Source organism: Rana temporaria, chromosome 2 (assembly GCF_905171775.1).
Source record: "Rana temporaria chromosome 2, aRanTem1.1, whole genome shotgun sequence".
In the NCBI taxonomy this organism is placed as follows: domain Eukaryota; kingdom Metazoa; phylum Chordata; class Amphibia; order Anura; family Ranidae; genus Rana; species Rana temporaria.
Genome location: NC_053490.1, coordinates 184,477,198 through 184,499,620, shown reverse-complemented (window position 1 = coordinate 184,499,620; position 22,423 = coordinate 184,477,198). Strand labels below are relative to the sequence as shown.

Sequence of the window (22,423 nt, the reverse complement as noted above, 5' to 3'; positions counted from 1 at the left end):
CCTTAAAGTGAAGCTGTAAAATAACATCCTAAAACTGCTCCCAGAGAGAAAACATCTGGTGTTATCTGCAACTAGAACCTTTATTAATATTCACATCCTATTCTGTGCATGACTATATACAAAGACTAGGTCTGTTGCAGCCCATAGATATGCCCATCCCCTATGCTCAATCTGATGGACCTCTACTGGATGCTGAGGTTCTCACACTGGACTGTTGAATGTCAGGAAGGGGGAAAAGGGTGCAGAGTTTCAAGTCATAGCAGAAGGTAATCAGATCTGAAGCATCTGTAATGGATGTCTAAGAACAGTTTGTTCTTTAGAACATAAAAAAGATTACGTAAAGGCAAAAGTTGAAATTGTGGCTAAAATGGGGGAAGGTTAATTTGTTTGCATCCATCTGGAATCTGTACTAGCTTCAGGGAAATTCCAAGAATTGCAGCATTGCTGAATGAGCTCAGCTTGACTGCAATGGAATCTGCATGCAGCCCATGAGTACAAATGGCTGCCCCATACAAATATTTGATATGCCAGATCTTTCAAAAGTGTTTTCTCAAAATATAATCAATGCGTAAAAACAATCTGGTAAAACATTAAGAGCTATACAAGATTGTCTAAATAAATCTGCATTGTAGATTCAGGCTGTAAAAATCTTTTACTACTCAAAAAAATTAAATAATAATTAACATAATTCTCAGATCAGAATTAAATGGTGCGAAAGTGTGTCTTAGGCTTCGGAGTTAATTGTTTAGCTATTTAACCCCTCCTTTCATATTGTCATTCAGCTGTCTGCCAATATGCATTTCAGTCTTGAGGTGTAGTGGCAGTGATTTCTGGGAAACTCTGATGCAATATTCTAAACATAGCAAAGAGGAGAAAAAAAAAAAAAAAAAGCACAACACTATGACGTTAAGACACAGATGATAAAACTTACACTTCAGTTTTCATTAAATTTAAGACACATCATAAACAAAAGTAAAACACCATTCTTTTCTCAACATAATATGTGATTATAAAGCCAGAGAGAAAGAGGAGACATAAGACATTACTCTAGACGATCTTTAATAATCTACAGAGCGCGGTGGACTACAATAACACACAATAGCCGCAGTGTCTACAGCATTTATGAAAACAATCAGAACCACAGAAGGTAACTTTTATAGTATAAAAGGCAAAAAAGTAGATAGAAACCTACCAATACTGGTAGCTGGTGTCATGCACAAAACTGACCCTGCACGGCATGCAATGAGACATGGAGAAAACGAATAAAGGGAAAGAAACAAGTTAGCAACACAGAGTTAAACTTTGGAGTGAAATTCAAGCTTAGCTCTAGATAGGCAGCAGTGAGTGCTTACATCACTAAGGCCATTCATGGTATTACCTAAACTACTGTAATGTTACAGCCAACCCTCAGATAGCATTCTTTCTCAAGCTGATTTTTATGTAGCTCTCTTAGTCAGGTTTGTTAGTTTGTTTTCAGTAGTAAATATTTTGCGTCAATGCTATCAAAGTCTATTTAAAAGTAATATTTAATGTGACTTGTATATTTACTTGTATTTCATGTTATCCATAGGAAATGTCATATATGAGTTTACCGATTGTCTCACAAAAGACACACAAGTGCTTTTTATCATCATCACGTATATGGCCATTACCTAGTCTGAGGAGACTGACAGACTTCTAGCGTGGTGTGGGTAGAGTACAATCAATAAGAGCAAGCATGCATGTTATTTTTAAACATTAACACATACTGTATTTAAAAAATATCTACAGTAGCTCAAGCTGAATACACAAAATATATGGTTCCAAAAATGTAAAAATTACTAGAGGTTTCCCCTAAATATGATGTCCGTTAGGGAATGTACGTGCTAATTTCTTGTCACTATGCTTAAATACAATCGCATAGAAGCAGTAGTTCCCTATGACTACTAACAATTGTCCCTATTGTGAATTTTTTGTCTACCTAGAATACTGTGGCTGGGAGTGCTGTAAGCAGGTGGTCCTATATGTGGTCCTATATGTGGCCAGTACAGACTCTTATCAGACTCTTATCACTGCAAAGATGAATATTGCTAATGCCCTTGGATATACTACAGGTATGCTATACTCTGTATATTGGATACAAATCCATTTTTATAATGTTGCAGCACTATAAATATTCAGACGTAATCAAAATGAACACCACATCTTGATTATGTAAAGTGTTTAGTCAAATATGCATATGTATAATCTCAGCAGTATGCATATTATACTTTTCCACCTGTATATTTGGATTTCTCAGACCACCAAAAGGGGTAACTAACCTTAGGCTGTATGAACTGTAAGGCAACACATACTCTCAATTTTTTTTTCATTCAACCAGTGGTTTGAACAAAAAAAAAAAAAAAAAATGATTGCATCGAATGTGTGGATGAGGGAACCCTCCTGCTGCAATATTGTTTTCTGATGGTGGGGGGCCTTCCCCACAGTCAGAATACAATGAGCAGTGCTTCCAGCTATAGTCAGCAGCACTGATCAATCTGGAAAAAACCTGACAGGCTGGTTGTACAGAAGTTGATCGGTAGATCAAAACTCAGCCGCTCCCTGCTGAACTTGCTAAATTTCAATTTATGTAGAATTATAAGTGTGATGTTATGTCCTGGTTCTATGTCCAGTTGTACACATAGAAACAAGGTTTTATAACATAAAGATTAACATCAGATTTAAATCAAGGTAGTTTCTATTTTTATATATAAAAAGATCCTTGGAAAGATCACATTCCCTTTAATGTTTACAAAAGTAGGCGTAAGCATAGGACAGTGGGTGTAGATAATATTGTATGTATAAAACAAATATGTTTGTCTAAGATTGAAACCCTCTTTATTTAGAAATAAATCTACATTAATCTATGGGCATGCAATCAGTCAAGAATATTAAGCAATATGGATCAGAACAAAACTCCAGTAAATCTATATTAACAGCAGAGTACATTGTGGGGAAAATTCAAATGTACATTGCTATATGGAAGTGGAAAAAAAATTGGCCAAAATTAATTGTAGAGGTAGTAAAACGTTAAAGTTGTAGATAGTCTGTGTGTGCCTACTCAACATGAGTTTGGGATCAAAGACTAACACAAAAGTTCTTCTTTTAGTAAAACAGACATGTTACAACCTCTGGCATGATATTACTGCCTGTAAAGGACTTGACACTTCCTTCCGTCTATTCAAAACTAAAAAGAAAAAAAGTATTGGTTGGAGTTAGGACTTAAGTTTGAATTCAGGGTCGACGAGTTGGGTTGAGTTTATGGGTTAAGTTTAGGGTTAGGGATTATGTTTTTAAGGATTAGGTATAGGGATTAAAGGTTAATAGTGACTTCAAGTGCAGGGTTAGCGTTTGCCTTATTTGTAGGTTTAAGGGTTCACTTAGATTAAGGTCAGGGTTTAGGTTAAAGCGGGTGTTCACCCCCAAAAAATAATGATTTAGCATTACATTCAGCCGAGTTGTCAGAATGACAATCGGCTGTTTTTTTCAATTGCCGTACATACCGTTATTTCACCGCCGCTTTCGGGTATGTAATCTGCGGCACTGGGCGTTCCCAATTGATTGACATCCTTCCAATTGGCGCATACAGCGCGTCACGAGTTGCCGAAAGAAGCCGAACGTTGGTGCGCAGGCGCCGTATAGAGCCAACTCGCAGTCCGGCTTCTTTCGGCAACTAGTGACGCGCTGTATGCGCTGGTCGGAAGGATGTCAATCAATTAGGAATGCCCAGTCCCGCAGATTACATACCCGGAAGCGGCGGTGAAAATACGGTATGTACGGCAATAAAAAAAACAGCCGATTGTCATTCTGACAACTCGGCTAAATGTAATGCTAAAACATTTTTTTGGGGTGAACCCCGCTTTAAGTATACTTGCTACTTTATTGCTAAATGTTCATGGTTGTACCTAGTTTTTGGTGCAATAACCAAGATTTTGGTTTGTTTATACACTTATCTGATGCCAAAATTTCTTGCACCTCCAATCCCCGTGCTTAATTAAAACTAACAGCCTACATATTAGTGTGACTACCAAGCAATATTTTTAAGACTGTTGTGTAAACTGATGAATGGCATTAGAGAGAAGCAAAGCACACAGAAAATACACATTATTCGCAGAGGAACTGTTGTTAAGACATTCTTAAAATAAACAGCTGCAAGGGGAACAAATTACAGCTAGCTAAAGGACCATAGCATAGCAAATCAGTCCCAGAACATTTATACACAGAGATAAATGAGTAAATTTGGTCAGTTATTTGTAAGAGATCAAGTAAGGCAAATTCTTATATCGCCTGGAAATGAGGCCTAAGGTTGTTTGCAGACAGGATTATTGGTTAGGAAAGGACAAGCATTAAAAGCAAGGCAAAAACTTATTTTAGCACAAGCTATGAAGTGGACATGATTGTCCAAAGAGCATTATGTACTTATTTTGAACAATGTGGGTTTATTTACATTTACTCAAATGTTTTGGATTAAGATGTTAAAGTGAAATCTTTCACCCAAGGCTTAATAATGTGTATTTTAAATTTCTTCACTGAATGTAATTGCCTTTCCAAACCAATTTAGGATAGTGAAAACAAGGTAGCAACGGTGGCATCTTTAGTCACAGAGTTAATTACTTTTAATAAGGCTGTATGTCTGCCTGATGCAGTCTTTCCAGCTGTACTGTGCTGTCATACACAAAGACCAAACCAAAGATAAAACCTGGTGGGGTCATACATAGGATGTTCACATGGCCACTGCAGGAAATGCGGATCACAGCTGTACCAACGCGGAGTACGACAGGTTTATGATCCATAGTCATTTTAACTACTGCAATGCTATTGTGATGCCCACAAATATTTAATATACTCACATGGGTCAAGAACTCCTAACTTCAGGATTGGGTTCAGATATAATTGCAGCTGAATGGGCAGAACAGAGCAAGGCACAAATCCTATCTAAAAGCTTTATAGTAGTTTTCTCCCATTTGATGTTATGTTTGTTGTATTTGAATGAAAGAATATGAAAGCACATAGGTAGACTGATAAGTCATACAGTATTGAACTGAGGCCCTCTTTTGTAAATTAAATATCCAGGGCTTGTACACGTATATGTACAGGAGTGCCTGGGACACGTTAACCATATTAAAATAAAACCTAATCAGCCATTTTTAAACAGTATTCCACCTAACCAATGTTTACAAGACAAGCCTCAGCTGTGCACCGACCCTCAAAAGGCATTGATTTACAAAGTGGCATAAAATTTTCATTATGAAATTAAAGCTGAACTGCAGAACTTAGACAATATCCTCGGGCTGCTATAGTATTCTGACAGAATCCCCAAATAGTGACTACATCTGACTAGATGAAGTCAGTGTTTGGCCAACAATTTTCCTCCTGGATCCTCTTCCAATCGACTAATCGAGCCTGGAGGTGTGGTGCGACAGGCTTTACTTTACAATTCAGTCATAGGCTACATGTACAAAATCTATAACTTGCCAAGGATTACAGCAGTATATCTGTCATCCTCAAAATCAATATTTGAATTAAAGCGGAGTTTCACCCAAAAATGGAACTTCCGCTTTTCCGGTCCCCCTCCGATGTCACATTTGGCACCTTTCAGGGGGGAAGGGGGTGAGCAGAACTGTCTAATACAGGCATTTTCTCCCATTTCCAGCGATATATCGCTGCAGATTACGCGGCGATCGACACCTTGTCTGACCCCTTCCCCCCCACTGTCTTCTGGGAGACACACAGGTCCTAGAAGACAGCAGGGACCAGTGACGCACAGCGTGACTTGCGCATGCGCAGTAGGGAACCAGGCTGTGAAGTCGCAAGGCTTCCCTTGCTGAAGATGCCGGCGCCTGCACCCGGGAGCCAAGGGACAGATTGCAGAGGTGATCAAATACCACCAAAAGAAAGCTCTATTTGTGAAAAAAAAAAAAAAAAAAAAAAGGATGCCAATTTTGTTTGGGTACAGCATTGCATGACCACGCAATTGTCAGTTAAAGCGACGCAGTGCCAAATTGTAAAAAGTGCTCTGGTCAGGAAGAGGGGAAAATCTTCCAGGGCTGAAGTGGTTAAAATACGTGCTTTACAAACGTGTCTCATGTTTTGCTTACTCTGGGTCATCGACGCAAAAAGAATACTATTCAATTGAAGGAGTAATAAAAATAAAAAATTGCAGGGAGGACGTAACCTGTCAGTTATGTGAAGGGCCCCTTGCATATTGTAGGCTTACATTTCTCTGGCATTTTATGAATGGGACCTAAAATGAGTTGTCCAGTGGACAGCGATATCTGCCCTCTTTTAAACAGGCTCCTGAGGATCAATTATATCAGGAATCACACTGAGAACGAGGGGTAATACACAGTGAACCAATTAGACTTTACTGAATTGCACAATGCACCAGTCTAACATGGTTGAAAGCACCAGGAGCTGGTGGAGGGAGAAGTGCATAGCTTATAGAAGAGAAGAACCAGTGAGGACCCAAGTAGTGTGTTGATGCTACAGCCAGGGAGGTGATGCAGAAAATTGCAGAGCTGCCATACTAAAAAGTGGAGTCAGCCATATTTCTGTACAGTGCGACAATCATAATACTGAAGATTGGTGATATTTTGGCAAACAGTACATACAGTTGTGCTCATAAGTTTACATACCTTGGCAGAATTTATGATTTTTGGTAATTTTTCAGAGAATATGAATAACACCACATTTCTTGCACTTGTGGTTAGCGTTTGGCTGAAGCTATTTATTGTCAACTGTGTTTACTCTTTTTAAATCATAATGGCAAATGACTGATGAAAGCTGAACTGCAGAACTTAGGCAATCTCCTTGGGCTGCTATAGTATTTTGACAGAATCCCCAAATAGTGAAACCAAACCACAATCAAGTAGAGCAACTGAAATTTCAGCTACTACTGCCAGGAAAATTGTTCGGGATGCAAAGAAAAACCCACAAATAACTTCAGGTGAAATACAGGAGTCTATAAAAACATGTGGTTTCAAGATGCACAATAAGGAGGCATTTGAAGAAAGATGGGCTGCATGGTCGAGACACCACAATGCAAATGCCACAAAGTATCCTGCTTACAATACGACAAACAGCACAGAGGCAAGCCTCAAACCTTCTGGCACAAAGTCATTTGGAGTGATGAGACCAAAATTTAGCTTTTTGGCGACAACCATAAACGCTACATTTGAAGAGGAGTCAACAAGGTGGATCGATGATATTTCGGGGATGTGTGAGCTATAAAGGCACAGGAAATTTGGTCAAAATTTATGGCAAGATGAATGCAGTATGTTAACAAAAAATACTGGAGGAATATTTGCATTCATCAGCCAGGAAGGTGCGCATGGGATGTACTTGGACATTCCAACATGACAATTCTCCAAAACACAAGGCCGAGTCGACCTGTCATTGGCTACAGCAGAATAAAATGAAGGTTCTGCAGTGGCCATCTCAGTCTCCTGACCTCAATATTATTGAGCCACTCTGGGGAGATCTCAAATGTGCAGTTCATGCAAGACAGCTCAAGAATTTACAGGAACTGGAGGCTTTTTGCCAAGAGGAATGGGCAGCTTTACCATCTGAGAGGATAAAGAGCCTCATCCACAAATGACAATAGAGGGCAATAGACGGTATGAAGAACTAAGGTTTGTAAACTTTTGATTGGGGTAATTTGGGTAGTTTGTTGCCATTATGTTTTAAGAAGAGTAAACAGTCGATTGATAATACATGGCTTCAGCCAAACACTAAACCATGAGTGAAAGAAAAGTTTTTGTGTTATTCATATTCTCTGAAAAATGGCCAAGAAATCAAAAGTTCTGCCAGGGTATGTAAACTTATGAGCACAACTGTAAATACTGTGCATTTCAACTATCCACTTTACGCATGTGCGAGGTGGGGGGTTAAAATCTCAAGGGTGGTGGCCCTCAGGTTCTGTGTGCCGAAGTCGGCAGTATAACCAGTTTATGCCATATCTCAGTATATAGCTGGAGTTATAAATTAACTGAGAATATATTATTATGAATGAATAAAGCTGACTTGTATGTATAAATAGCTAAAGAGGCAAAAAAAAAAGTAATTAGACTGCCTACAATAACTGGGTTTTAACTTTAATGTATTTTCCTTAGTTTGCTTCAAACAGAGACCATGAAATGTGAAAACTGCTACTGGACATCACTATTACGTGTAGTCCCATCATCCTGTTTCCACGCTATATGGCAAATATAATAAATGTGCGCATATGTTTTTTGACATGTTAGTGCAGGCATAAAAACAATTAAAGGGTGAGTCTACCTAAATCTGTTTTTTTTTTAGCCAAGCTAAATCATTCACCAACTTTCTCACTGCCAACACTACATTCTACACTTACTGCACACTACAAAATAAGCAGCAAGATTACCCTAAATACCTTGGTGCAATAGTAGAAATTAGAAGGGACTCCGTTTGACAATTTCCAATTTCTATCAACCACTGTCACCATCAAGACCCTTGTAGTACCTGTATCACCAAAAGATACCATTAAAAGTACTACTATTAAGCACTCTATTTGTAGAGAACCAGCAATTAGGTTCTCCACCTAATTGGGTGGTTTTCCTCTCCATAATAACCGTTGTGGTCTACAGTAAGAGACACCTCTAATGCAAAATGATATTTAAATTCTGCTAACACTTATTACTGGCAGGAGTTACTAGATCAAGCACAATCTCTCACAAGGAACTCCTGTACCTAAATCCCATATGTCTAAGTACAACCTACAATTATCAGTACCACCAGCTGGCTAACTGCTTTGTCAAGCCCTGCTTTTAAGTATTAGTACAGGCTTTGGTGTGTGTGAATAAGATGGGTAGTGGGTAACTAAAACTTACAACCACATGCAATAGCAGTCAAGAGTAGTTCAACTAGGTAGGTAAATGGTGATCTTTGACAGCAAACAATCAGTAAATCAGGCAAAAATATGTGCCAAGTCATTTCTCTTCTACAAAAAGTATTAGACATACCTGCTGGAAAAAATGCTGCAGGCTGCTGCAACTGTGCGTTGGCCAGAGCCTGTTGGTAGTGCAAGACACTAGGGTTAAAAAGTGCGCTGGCACCATTGCTTTTTTCTAGAGCTTGTCTCTTTGGTAAAGGGTGAAGGACACCAGGTGGAAAAGCCTGTTAAAAAAAGAATTAAATGATACTTGTAGGAATCAGAATGTTTTGACACACATTGAAATACACACAGAAGAAAAATGTGTTGTGATAAAATTTAAAAAGAAAAATATCAATTAAAATAAAGATGCCTTGCCATGCACCTTAACTCAAACTGAGGCAATGCAGAATGAGTGAGATTTGGTTATTGGTAGCAAAAGCATGGTTTCTTTAAAATTAAGATTGTAGTTCCAAGACTACAGAAATAAGTTATATTACAATTACTTTAGCATCTGTGTAAATCAGACTGTATTCCTCATTTTAAATCTCATACTGTATATAAACACATATGAATGCATATGCTAGAGAATGCCATTTAAAAACATTCAATATTAATCTATTGCTTCCTGATAACAAAAACTATTTTCATTTAAGACTTGGACAATTAACAACATAGGCAGTATTGCTTAAGGCTATCTTGTATACAAGTACTTCAAAATGAAGCTGTATTAACCAAAGTAAACATTTTTTTCTTTTTTATATATATGAAGAAAATGAAGATGGCTAATAACTTTGATAGTTCCTATACATTAAATTGTATGCATTTGTTGTCTCAGATGATGTTAAAAAGCAATAACAAAAATATTAGTTGCTTAATTGAAAAAAATAAAAGCTACATGCAAAGCAAAAGGTGAAAGGTCAAAGTACCAGATCTACAGTTGCTTCGAGAGGTCGCTTCATTGCTTTGGCAGTCGACTGCGTCTTTTAATAACAGGCAGCGAGCACATGATGGCAGTGGGCCAATGGGATTCAAGCGAATTAACATACAGGTAAACAGCAAGCAGAGGTGCATCATGGGAACGGCATTGCATTGTGGATAGGTGAGAAGGAAAAAAATATTCTGAATGCAATATACAACATATAAAAACACTAGGCATGCACAACAACAAAAATGTTTCTTTAAAGAAATGAATTTTACACCTTGAATTAGTACTAAAGCAAAATGCATCTACTATACCTTAGTTAAAAGCAGATAAGAGAGTAAAATACAGATGTTTGAAACTTGGTAAATCAAATTAATATTAGCATCTTTCAGACTACAGAAAGCATTTGCAAATTGCAGATCAATTCATAGCAAGATTAAATGCCTTCCACCATGGCAGACAAGAAGTTAGTAGATTTTACAGTTTTAGCTGCCACCTTAGCAAAACATTGTCATTGTATTTTACTACTCTTGAAAAGTATATTGATGCCTAGTAACTTTAAAGCAAATGAAATATATTATTTTTGGTGATCATTTCAAGTTCTTGTATTGCAAGATAATATGAAAAAAATAAAATCAACATTTACACCAAGTTAAAGTAGACATTTATTTCACACACATAACTATACTACGTGCATACAATAAAATATGAATAGGCCGTTTTATGTATGGGCTAGCTTGTCAAAGTTTCAATGCTGTGAATTAAGGATATGCTATACTATTACTACTACTTCAATCATCATTTTAACCTAACATTTCCATACAAATGTATAGGAAACTATAATTTATTAAAGATAGCAGAAACATACAGTATATGCTCTCACTGAGGCCAAAACAGTTGAAAGTTTATGCTTACAATTGTTTGACCTTTCTGGTGTTAGTACTTACTGATACTTTTATGAATGCCAAATACACTTTTCCTACCATTTTTAGGTGTTTTCAGTACATGGCTGTAAATACTCACATCTTCTCCATAGAGAATGATGATTGTAGTAATGTACGAGACCTCATTCATCACTCAACTATGTGCCCAAACGTGCAGAAATATTTTCTACACTGTTTCAGCCAAGGAAAGAATAATAAATGTCACAAAAAAATATTTTCATGCACTTTAAAAAAATAAGTGGGGAAAAATAAATGAACAAGAAAAACTGTACTTTTTCCATTCACATGCAAAACAAGTCCCCATCTTTTTTTAGATTCACTTGTGGCTATGGATGTCTGAGATAAACACATTTATTTCCCTTGACTTTTAAGTTACAATTAAGCAATACTAATTAAAACTTAACTTCAGCCATGTTGTTTTACAGTGTTTCTTTTCTTAGACAGAGTGGGGAAAAGTATGTCAGATTTTTAATCAATGCCTTGGGTCCCTATTGGGGAGATTTCTCTTACTTTCCGTAAGGGCAGGAAATCTCTCCAACATAAAAGCCACAAAAACAAAACCACATTTTTACTAGGGCATTTTCTATAAAAAAGTATTAGCATGTAAAGTGTACCATAAAGCCATCATCAGGCTCTACAAATACTTTCTTCATTTTCTCTTTCTTAAACCTAATTTCACAAGCACTACAGATTGTCAAATTAAACCAAGTATAATCATAAATACCGGTAAGTATTAGGATAGGTGGCAAAACCACTGTCAGTGCTCTGTCTTGAAATCCTGATTGTAAAGTGGTATATAAAATTACAACTTATTTATTAGAAAGCTTTAAAATGTATTTGGCTAATGTAGCATCAAGTGCAATTAAAGCTTTTACCCAAAACCCTATTAATGCTTAACATAAAAAGTAACATTACCTTTTTTGAATATTAGAGTGAAATATTTGTTATGTATTTTAAACAATACTGCACATTATTTTGCGTGTAAAACATAAATGGATATATAAAAAGCAACCTGAATGCATGCCAAAAAAAGCATAACATTTACCAAAGGAACATGGGTACAATTCACACAATCTCACATTTATGTATGGCCTATAAATCTAAAATAAAGCATTACAATTGTATCAACAGAACAGACAGGTAAGTAAAAACTAATGGCTGAAGCTCAATGCACATTTTATTACCAATTTGGTGGCTAAAAGGTTTCTCTCCCCACTCAAAGTGGTTGTGTGTGTGTGTGTATAATATTATATATATATATATATATATATATATATATATATATATATATATATATATATATATATATATATAAAAATGCAAGACAAAGGCAACGAGCTAGTATGCATCACATACTTAAATACTTACCTTAGATCTAAGCTATTGCAGCGGTCCCCGTACACCGATGTGACTGGCGACATGTCTCCCAGAGGTATTTATGGGTTTGTGGGCTTCAGGGCCGGGATTGTACGGAACCGCGATGACATCACTCCGCTGCATGCGTGCGGGAGCCGAAAATCTTGGCACGATCTAGCCGTTTCTTCAGTGCACATGCGCCGATGATGTCGGCGTAAGCATATATGGTAAACATCTCCTAAACTGTGTTTAGGAGATATTTACAGTACCTACAGGTAAGCCTGATTATAGGCTTGCCTGTAGGTACAAGTGGTGTAACAGGGTTTACAACCACTTTAAGGCAGAAAACCTTTAATGTGCTGTGGAGTGCTTTTTTAAACTTGCAAGCTTGGCTCTGCCTAGCAGGAATATTTCAAAATATTTTCATTTTGGAGGTGTTACTGACCTCACGTCAAAGAACAGTAAAAGGGACGTTCTAACCTTCCTAATTAGCGCACCTCACACCCCACTAACACCAGAGCCAGTGGGTGGTGGAAGTCTTCCTGCCAGCATATACAGCATCAAATTATTAGATTGATCAGTCTAGAATGTCAACAGGTTAAATATCTAAAAGATAGATTGCTAAAAGACCTTTCCCTATCAAAGATTCACTAATGCCACGTACACATGATCGGTCAAATCGATGAGAACGGTCTGATGGACCGTTTTCATCAGACCAAACTGATCGTGAGTAGGCCCCATCGGTTATTTATCCATCGGTTAAAAAAATTCAATCTTGTTTTAAATTTAACCGATGGATACCTAACCGATAGAAAAAAAACAATCGTTTGTAGGCATGTCCATCGGTTAAAAATCCACACATGCTCAGAATCAAGTCGATGCATGCTTGGAAGCATTGAACTTTGCTTTTTTCAGCACGTCGTCGTGTTTTACGTCACCGCGTTCTGACACGATAGTTTTTTTAACTGATGGTGTGTAGGAACGACTGACCATCAGTCAGCTTCATTGGTTAACCGATGGAAAAATCCATCAGACCGTTTTCATCAGATGGACCGATCGTGTGTACGCGGCATTAGACTTCATGTCACTCAAAAATGCATGCTAATGTGCACTGCAGACAACTCTGATAGAAATAAAGGCTTTAGACACACACATACATATATTAGATCTGTTGAGGTCTACACTACTTAAAAAACACCCTGGTCACTAAATTTCAGCACAATTTTCTGATCTTGCCCAAAAAAAAAAATATAATAAGTCTCACGCAGACTTTTTTTTTTTTTTTCTAAAACACTTTCAAAATGTATTGCCAAGGAGGTTTGCAATGCGTCTAAACCAGATCTAGGCGGGGTGGGGTTATAGATTGTGTTTTTTATTTCCTGTAATATGTCTTTCATTACAAGGACCAATATGTAGAATTCACATGACAATTTAACACAATTTAAATATATTTTCTTGTGATTTCAAATGCTTCCTATTACCCGGAGAAAATAAAGGGCTTTCACGACTCAGAAGCTGGCAAGAGCACTAGCAGAACAGCCCAAATCCTTCATTACTGTAAGGACACGTGGTGTACTTTTGTGATAAAATCTTTTTCAAGGATAGAGAAAGAAAACTGTGTAGTGTGTAAAAACAAGACTTAGAATCTATGACTACTGCACACCCACAGAAAAAAACTATAGTCACTAAAGGAAAATGATCCCAGCAGAGATCAGAATAACGTGTATTGTTTTAGCCACTCCAAAGTAGAACCCTAGCTATATATCTACAGTAAATTCACAGCCAAAAAAGTGAAATGTTTTAAAGTTGTAAATCTTTATCGATACTCCTGTGATTTTTTTTAAATCTTATTTCAATCAGTGGCCTAAAGCCCTGTACACACAGGCAGAATGTTGGGAGTATAACCCCTGCCCCAGATTGACAATGCTGCTGTCCAAATGTGCCCCTTGTGCGCCTTTATCTAGAGTAGGGGCACTCAATACAAGAGATTGGCCAGATTACTAGGCAAAAAAATAAGAAAAAAAGTCCAAAAACGAATGCAGTCACCACATCCCGACTAGTAAGCTGCAATATACGACATTTCTGGTTTTAATACTGCTTTACGTAGCATTACAAAAAAATTGTTTATGTATTTTAAGTCTAACAATATTTTTCCCTTACCTACCAAATTTTCTTTGCAAACAGTTTATGACATGCCAGGAAGCTAGTTTACATGTGTCAAAGTTACTTTCTTTCCTGTCACTTTTAGGGCATGTAATTCTAAGCTAGCCAGTGGAATCAGCAAGCAGGTGTGGTTTACAGTGATATAAACTGCATCACGTGCCCATGCCTACACTACATCTTTCATCCACCCTTGCAAACCATGGAGGGGGGGTTTAATAAAACTAGGGCATCCAGAATCCGGTGCAGCTGTGCATGGTAGCCAATCAGCTTCCAAGTTCAGCTTATTCAATAAAGCTTTCGCAATGAAGAAAGCGGATTGGTTTTTATGCAGCGCTGCACCAGAATTTGCACTCACCAGCTTTAGTAAATAACCTCAAATGTAATAGACTAGTCTGACAGTGCCTGCAAACATCCCCAAGCAGCATACCACCCTCATGCACACGCATCCCCAGCAACTTGGATAAGCAGCAGCTTAGCTCCCTGTTGTACATACATTCCTGCATCTGCACATGAGAGTGAGGAAAGGAGAGGTGACAGCTACTACAGTAACATGGAGGTTTCTCTGAACTTAATGGTTAGGAATAGGGGGTATGGTATTGTGTGGAGAAGAGTGAAAAGATGCACACTGGAAAGTGTTTTTCCAGAGATCAAGCTCCATCTCCCCCACTGCATGCTGTCAGAGACAAGACTAGATTAAGCACCAGTTCACACTAGAACAAGATGCGGGAAAGGCACATTCCATGCACGTTTCCCACACCATGTTCAAAACGCACTGCCTTTGTGGTCTGCTGTGGATGTAAATACATTAATGACACCCCAAATGAAGATTGCAAACGCAGTGTGTCTGCTGGCACCAGATCACATGATACTATAGTTTTACAAAGAGTGCATGCACTACTTTTTGAGTGTCTGCAATTTGCAGCCCTTTTAAATAAACAGGCTGCAAAAATAGGACTGCAGTGGAACACAGAAATTGCACAGGCACATGGACTGCGTTTCTGTTCTGAACCGGAACTTAATGCAAAGTTAAATAAAAAGAACACTGAATTTGAAAACTCTTGTTGAATCCCCCAAAGGACCTAGTACACATAGCACTTGGTCCTGTTAAAATATATGCAGTGTTTTTTTTAAATAACATTTCTAGTTCTGTCAGTGGTGGTTGTAGCTCCACCCTAGGTTGAAGCCCAATTTATGGGCGCTCCCCATGTGGGCAGGTACAATCAGCACCAAAGCCATCCCCTCTTCATTATGCATATCTGCTCTTTAATTGTGAAGCCCTCTGAAATCTACTTTTTTACAGAAAAGAGATACTGAGCATAGACCTGCACACTCGCCCCCACCAGCCTATTCTGGATCAGAAGAGAGAAAACCGTTTTAACTGTTGGCTTGTGTTGTCAATCACTGTGCTGGACAGCAGAGCAATTATTCACCAACACAAGCCCACAACACACATACCAGCTACTACACTAGGGACTAGATACCGAGTTCCTTAATCTGACCTTCCACAACAATCACAAGGGGTGGGAAAGTGACCTCACTATTCCAGCTTATTTTTCTGAAATTAAAAGATAGGTTTATAAATGAAAAATCCAGCAATAAGGGTTGAACCCCTTTTAATGACAGTAGTAGGTAGTTAAAATCAAAGTGAGTGGAAATGAAAATAAAAATTTAATTGTGACCAGATTTTAAAATAGGCCATGGAAATGTGGCCTACGAAAAAATTGTCATCTTTTACAGACCTCTGGAAAGATCCTACTTTTATCTCAGGCCAATTGTAATATCCCTAAAGGCGAAGTTCACTTTTAAAACATGTTATATGTTCCAGCTCCTGCATCCTTTAATGCCTATCCCCCCCCTCTCTGATGGAGGGGATCCTCTCCCCGCACAAGCTGTTAAAATGTAAAAAGGACAGCAGGACTACTTAGGGCTATACCCATGTCATTCATTCACAGAGTTCAGTGAACGAATTAATGAATTACAACTACCGTCGGTCTTCGTGGCCAACAGCTTATAGTTCTCAATGTAAACTGTAAGGGCACTGGTGATCAATCTCGTAGTTTGATTCTTCCTGCCATTCAATAGCTATCTGCCCATATTGGAGGTATGGGCAGACAGTGTACCGACAGTCTGCAGGGTTCATGCATGGCACCAGTGATCTGTTGATTGCAGGTGCAATGCTTTACAGGCTCCAGTAAATAAAATAAATGCACACATTTTTTACCTGCAAAAAAGATGTGCATTTATTATTTTTTTTATAAAAGCTAAACTTATCCTTTAAGGCCACATTTACACTGTTAATGTACATTAAAGTGGAGGTCCCACAAAAAAAAAAAAATTCAAAGCCAGCATCTACAAATACAGCAGCTGCTGACTTTTAATATATGGACACTTACCTGTCCAGGGCGCCCGCGATGTCGGCACCCGAAGTCGATCTGCCGCTTGTGGATCGGCTGCTGTCGCCACCATAGTCGTTAAGGGAATCAGGAAGTAAAAGCGTTGGGGCTTCACTTCCCGGTTCCCTACTGAACATGCGCGAGTCGTGCTGTGCTTCTTCACTGGTCCCCGCTGTGTTCTGGGAGCGGTCCGTCTCCCAGAAGACAGCAGGGGTACAGAGTAGGCGCCGGAAGTGGCGTAGATCACCGAGGTGATCTATGCCAGAAAGTGGGAGCAAATACCTGTATTATACAGGTATCTGCTCCCCCCTCCCCCTGAAAGGTGCCAAATGGAAGTTCCATTTTTGGGTGGAACTCCACTTTAAGACACAATATTAAATGTGCATCAATACATATGTTAATGCACATTGTATTAAGGCAGCTAATTTATTGAAATAATTGTCAAAGCACAGCAACACAGTCTCCATCACACACTGTGCAAGGAAATTTTCTCCCAAGGAGGTGAAACTCTGCTGTTGTCCATCCCTCCAATCATGTACTTAAAAAAAAAACTGTATGAGCACAGAGACAAGGAGATGCAGAGGTGTACCAGTTCTCTATATAAGGAATGCTATAGCTAAACTTTGCATTGAATATTACTACAATAGGATGTATTCAGCACCTTCAATCTGAATGTGGCACGAGGGTGGCAGTGTTGTGCCGATTATGTTAGTTCTATTTCTTGGACTAAAATTTGACTATTATTCACACGTTAAGTGATATGTATGACAAGTCCCACTTATATATCGTAGTCTTACACACTTCTTCACACTCTAAACATAGACCATTACTCTTTTGTATATTACCAGATGGATAACAAAATAGAAGGTACAGCAGGCTGACGGATATGTACACTGCTGAAGGCAGAAAGCGTTGCTCTCAACCAATCTCAAGGTAAAAACTGATTACCATTACAAGTATGGGATAATTGTCTTCTGATGCGTTTTTAAACAAAGGCTTTGGAGTTTTAAACAATTGCTGGTCATAGACCATAGAGAGACAGAGATGGATCGGACTGTATATTTAGAAACGCTATAAAAGCATTAGTTAAAACTGAGAAAAGAAAAACCACCACAACTACAGCAAGCATATTTGTGTGATTATTAAAGAAGAGTTCTGCTCCCCCACGAAAAAGCTACAAATCCTGTAGCTGCTGACTTTTAACATTAGAACTCTTACCTGTCCAGGGATCCCGCGATGTTGGCACCCCATTCGTTAAAAGGGAAACCAGCAGTGAAGCATTTTGGCTTCACAGCCAGTTGGTTCCCTACTGCGCATAAGCAAAGCATGCTGCGCTTTCTAACTGGTCCGGTGGCGGAGAAAGGAGGCCGAATTTCCGAGGGTTGTTACCGCGGCGCATTCTCCCCGGTAGTGGGGATGGGTATCTGTCAAAAACAGGTACCCTTTCCCCCCCTCCCCTGGGGGGGTGAGCAGATAAGCAGCGCTTCCACTTTTGGGTGTAACTCTGCTTTCAAGAAGGCTTCAGCTACAAGAATATAATTTAATGCAATCTATTTAAACTTAAAGTGTTTGTATAAATAAGGTTGGTCATGGATGGTTTGAATTTCAGCCGATTCAGCAGAAACAGCCTAGATTCAAACAGTTTTTGGGCAGGTTGAATGTACCAAGTTGATCAACTTGGGTACAACCAGCCTGCCAGATTCTACGTGCGATTATTGCTAGCGGCTGCTATAGCCGCTAGCAATCACTGTCATTTTTAACAATATTAAAAATCTTGTGCATTGTCAGAGCTGCAACCTTAGTCACCTTTACTGTTCTGTTGAGCAACCTGCATGCATAGTAAAAAGCTGGATAAAACAATATTTTCCTAACCTCACAATAGTTATACTATATGCAATAAGAAACTTTAGAGTTACAGAAAAGCAATATGGAAAGTGTGTGTACTTTGACAGTGCTACTGAATGTGGGCAGGTATTGGCACTTACCATCACTGTTGCAGCTGCAGCAGCTGCTTGTGCTGCTACTGCAGCCTGGTTGGCTTGATGTTGTGCAGCTTTGATTTTGGCCTGCAAATGTGCAGGAGGGTGAAAATATTTGCATTTCTCCCTCATGCAGCGACCCTTAATGTAATCCATACAAACGGTTACAGTGTTATCATTTGTATCAATCATCGTGCTGTCTGCTGGGTGAGCAAAGCGGCAATCAGTCTCTCCCCGTGCACAGTTTCCTCTCTGAAACTCCCTGCATACCTACGCAAGACACACAAGGACACATCACTGAAAGTCTGCCTAGAAACAGGTTATATATATAAATTGATATTGTACTATTACATACAGCTAATGTCTCATTAAATCCTCCTTTTAAAAGGGCTTTAAAGAATACATTGATGTTTTGTTAAAGCCTATTTAAAAAAAAATGTTGCAATTACAATTTTTACTTTCTTGCACATTTTTGTAAACATAGACTTTGACCGTTTAGCTTATTAATAAAGCCACTTTGGAAAATCATTTAATCTAAAATGCTTACACCACCCTGAACTGGCAGTAGTAAGCCATATGCCCCATATGTAGCAAGTTTGTGCCATAAATGTTATGCTAGGTTTCCCCATGCAATTGGCACTAGAGGTAAAAATAAATCTCACAGGAGGTCCTACAAAGCATGGTCAGAAGTAGGATGAAATCTATTAGCCTAGAGAAACTCACATTTAAAGGACGATTCTTCTTTTAAAACTACCGTTATGTATATATGTATGCATGTATGATAGAGAATGGATACGATAACCCATTTTCCTCACAGGGCCAGGGCAGTGCATACATTCTGTCTGCATTCATTATTCTGTGTCTTCACTGTAACAGACACAAACTAAGAACAAGGTAAACATTAGCTTTAAATACCTGATCATTTGAAACTTTTCACTGCCAGTGGACAATAAATTAAGATTTCTTTGCTACAATTCACTGTTGAAATCACAAACTGCAGGAAAGAACACCTTTCACCATATTAAATGTTATTGTAGACCTCTAGCTATACATCTAGACGAGTCCATGGTCACTTATATATTCCTAGTCTTGCTCTGTAGATATATATTCTATACACTGTAGCTAAATTCATGAATGAGCTGCCAGCTTTTAGCAGTCTGGAATCTCCAATAGCTGAGCTAAAGCATAGAACTCTCCTGGCAGGAAGACACTGAGCAGGTATTGTAAGAGGAGCATATGAATTTCTTATACATATGTCTTTACTGCAATTGCAGTGCAGATTACGACAAGCTGAATATAAACAGAGCAAAGCTTGCACTAGACTGTGAAGACAGCTCTCAAAGAACAGGGAAAGCAAAGCATGAGGTAAGAGTTCATATTTTCAAAGATGTTTGTGTATGGATATCTTTTAAACTGATTTTTTTTAAAGCAGTGAAGAAACCAACACTTACTTGCTACATATGCCATGCCTGAAGCATATACTGTGTAAATCTCAGAAGCACAGGGTTTTGGGCCTGTAATATAACCCCAACTACACGTTTGATTTTTGCCATAGTATCAAGGATCATATTTGTGGACAACAAAACCCAATGGATGGCTAATACAAGATGTAAAAAGGTGCTGCCGTTTCAAAAGGCCATTCAAACAATTTTACAAATCCATATGAACCCAATGAGACATTAAAATAAACATTAGAGAAGGACACAATAGGAATACAATATTCTTTACAATTGTATGCAACTTAAAAAGAAGTACAGTCAAAGGTTAAAAATGACCCGCAAAACAAATGTGTACAGTCCTTATATTGTTAAGATTAAAAAAAAAGTATACAGTCACTTTATTGTTGAGGCCAACTTGACTTCTGCTTGCTTCATGAATGTCTGCTATTGTTCACAGACGAACTGTAAATGAATGCACAAGAGCATGGAACTTGTGTCTGTTCCTATTTATGGCTGACAGAAGCCTACAGTTCCCAGCAGACTTTACCCTGCTTTTGCTCAGCTGTAGTTTACCCTGACAGGCATGGTGAAAAGGGAAACAAATCTCGAGGAAACCATTCAAAATCAGATATTCTGCTTGTGAATGTGAATCTAGTGAAGGTAGTTCAAATATGTAGTATATTTTCACTCTATTTATATGAAAGACTGGGGAAACAAGAAGGTATATGTTTGCCCTACACAAGAGAAATGTTTGCAGATTATTTTCATTATAAAATACGAAGACAAAGAAGCTGATTTAATAGAGCAGAAGATGCTCATTATGCAAAATTCATATTCACTTAGCTTAGTGAAAAGGACTGCTCTTTTTAAATGTCAATCATACAAACTGGGTGGAAACCAAAATAAATCCTATTCCCCCCCCCCCCCTTTTTATCTTTGCACATGACTGGGTATTCCAAGGGAACACATACTTTATTTAAAAAGCTAAGTGAATGATACTGAACTATCACTTAGCAAAATAAAAGTTAAATGTTCAGAAGATAAAACTGAACTTACTGTAATCTGCCAATTATGTGCAAGAAAAACTCCTAGTGTTTGTAATTTCACTTTCGTATACAGTATACCTGAGCAAGTGAACACTACTCTACAGTCTTTACCAAGCTAAGAGAACGCTAATTTAGCAAATTAAATGTTCTTCAGTCCTAATAAATAACACCCGGGTAAGGGTGAACTAAAACAAACAAAAAAAAAAATTCTGGCTTTTGAATACAGCAATGAGGTGAGTATTAGGCAATTTAGGGCTACCCTAGGGGGTAATAAATGACTGACCGTTGAAAGCTCTGGTAGTTAAAGATTTTCCGATTTGGAAAAAGGAAAATCTCTGCACCATCTGCTTTCCGCCAATCACCTCCCCACTTTTTTGTTCAATTTTAAAGCAATCAACCAAGTGAGTGCAGCAAGTTGTACAAAGAGGTACGGTACTGGCACTGCAATGTTTAGGAAGATATTTCCCCTCACATTGATCAGGTGATGCCTTTCAAAAAGTATGCAATATATTGTGCAAAACTTTTTTTCCCCTACTTAATAGCATGCAGAGCAAGCACAGCAATGTCAATAAGACACTTGGGCACATAAATCTTTCTGCAGACAACTATATTTATTCTTAAACCCACTAAGTTAATATACCAACATTTCTGACACCGTCAGAGCTTTGCTGTATAAAAGAATTTCATTACGGCTTTATCAGCTCTTGCCGAGCAATGCGTTAAGGATACATTGTAAACTGTACCTCCAATTTATCTGTCCTAAGAAGTTTCTGAGTAGCAGTAGAACCAGCGACTGATACAGGTGGACTTCCCGGAACCATAACAGGTGTAGAGGGCAGCATTTCAGTTGGAACCAATCCAACACCAGGTGCCATTTGAGTAAGATATGGAGCAAAGCTAAAAGCGGTATTTGTTCCTAATGCTGGACCTACAGGAAATGTGGGCTGAAAGAAAATACATTAGTAAATGCACCTGCAAAAAATTCAGTGAATGTGAAACATTTAGCAGTCTGGAATTAAATCACACCGTTACATCATTAATTTTACATTAAAAAAAAAAAATTATTTGTGAACGCTGTCAAATTATAAGCTACAGCATATAAAAAGAAAAAACTGGAAGGAGCTTGGCCTAAAATGAGGAAATGTGTACATCAGATCTGAAGTCTTTGCAGGTTCAGGTGTGTTTTCAATTCGTTGTTCAAATATTCACCAATATAAATATGGTGGCGGGAGCACCCAGTGGATGAAGCACCCAACAGTAACTGTGGGGA

At 38.3% G+C, this 22,423-nt stretch overlaps 1 protein-coding gene across 17 annotated transcripts in view; it reads right to left on the bottom strand.

The window, feature by feature from the left end:
* The window catches only part of MBNL2 (muscleblind like splicing regulator 2), a 220,804-nt gene that overhangs the window by 10,851 nt on the left and 187,530 nt on the right, over positions 1-22,423 (bottom strand). For 8 of the 17 annotated variants that reach the window (XR_005746942.1, XM_040336117.1, XM_040336114.1 and 5 more), the window contains 5 exons: positions 21,897-22,097; positions 18,675-18,938; positions 9,838-9,891; positions 9,000-9,153; positions 1,193-1,228 (listed from right to left, as the gene is read on the bottom strand). Coding sequence is in view for 15 of the 17 variants with exons in the window: in XM_040336117.1 (XP_040192051.1) it covers positions 1,193-1,228; positions 9,000-9,153; positions 9,838-9,891; positions 18,675-18,938; positions 21,897-22,097 (709 nt within the window). In the remaining 2 variants the exon portion in view is untranslated. The remainder of the gene's footprint in view (positions 1-1,192; positions 1,229-8,999; positions 9,154-9,837; positions 9,892-18,674; positions 18,939-21,896; positions 22,098-22,423) is intronic. The other 9 variants (XR_005746943.1, XM_040336119.1, XM_040336116.1 and 6 more) reach the window with 5 other exon arrangements.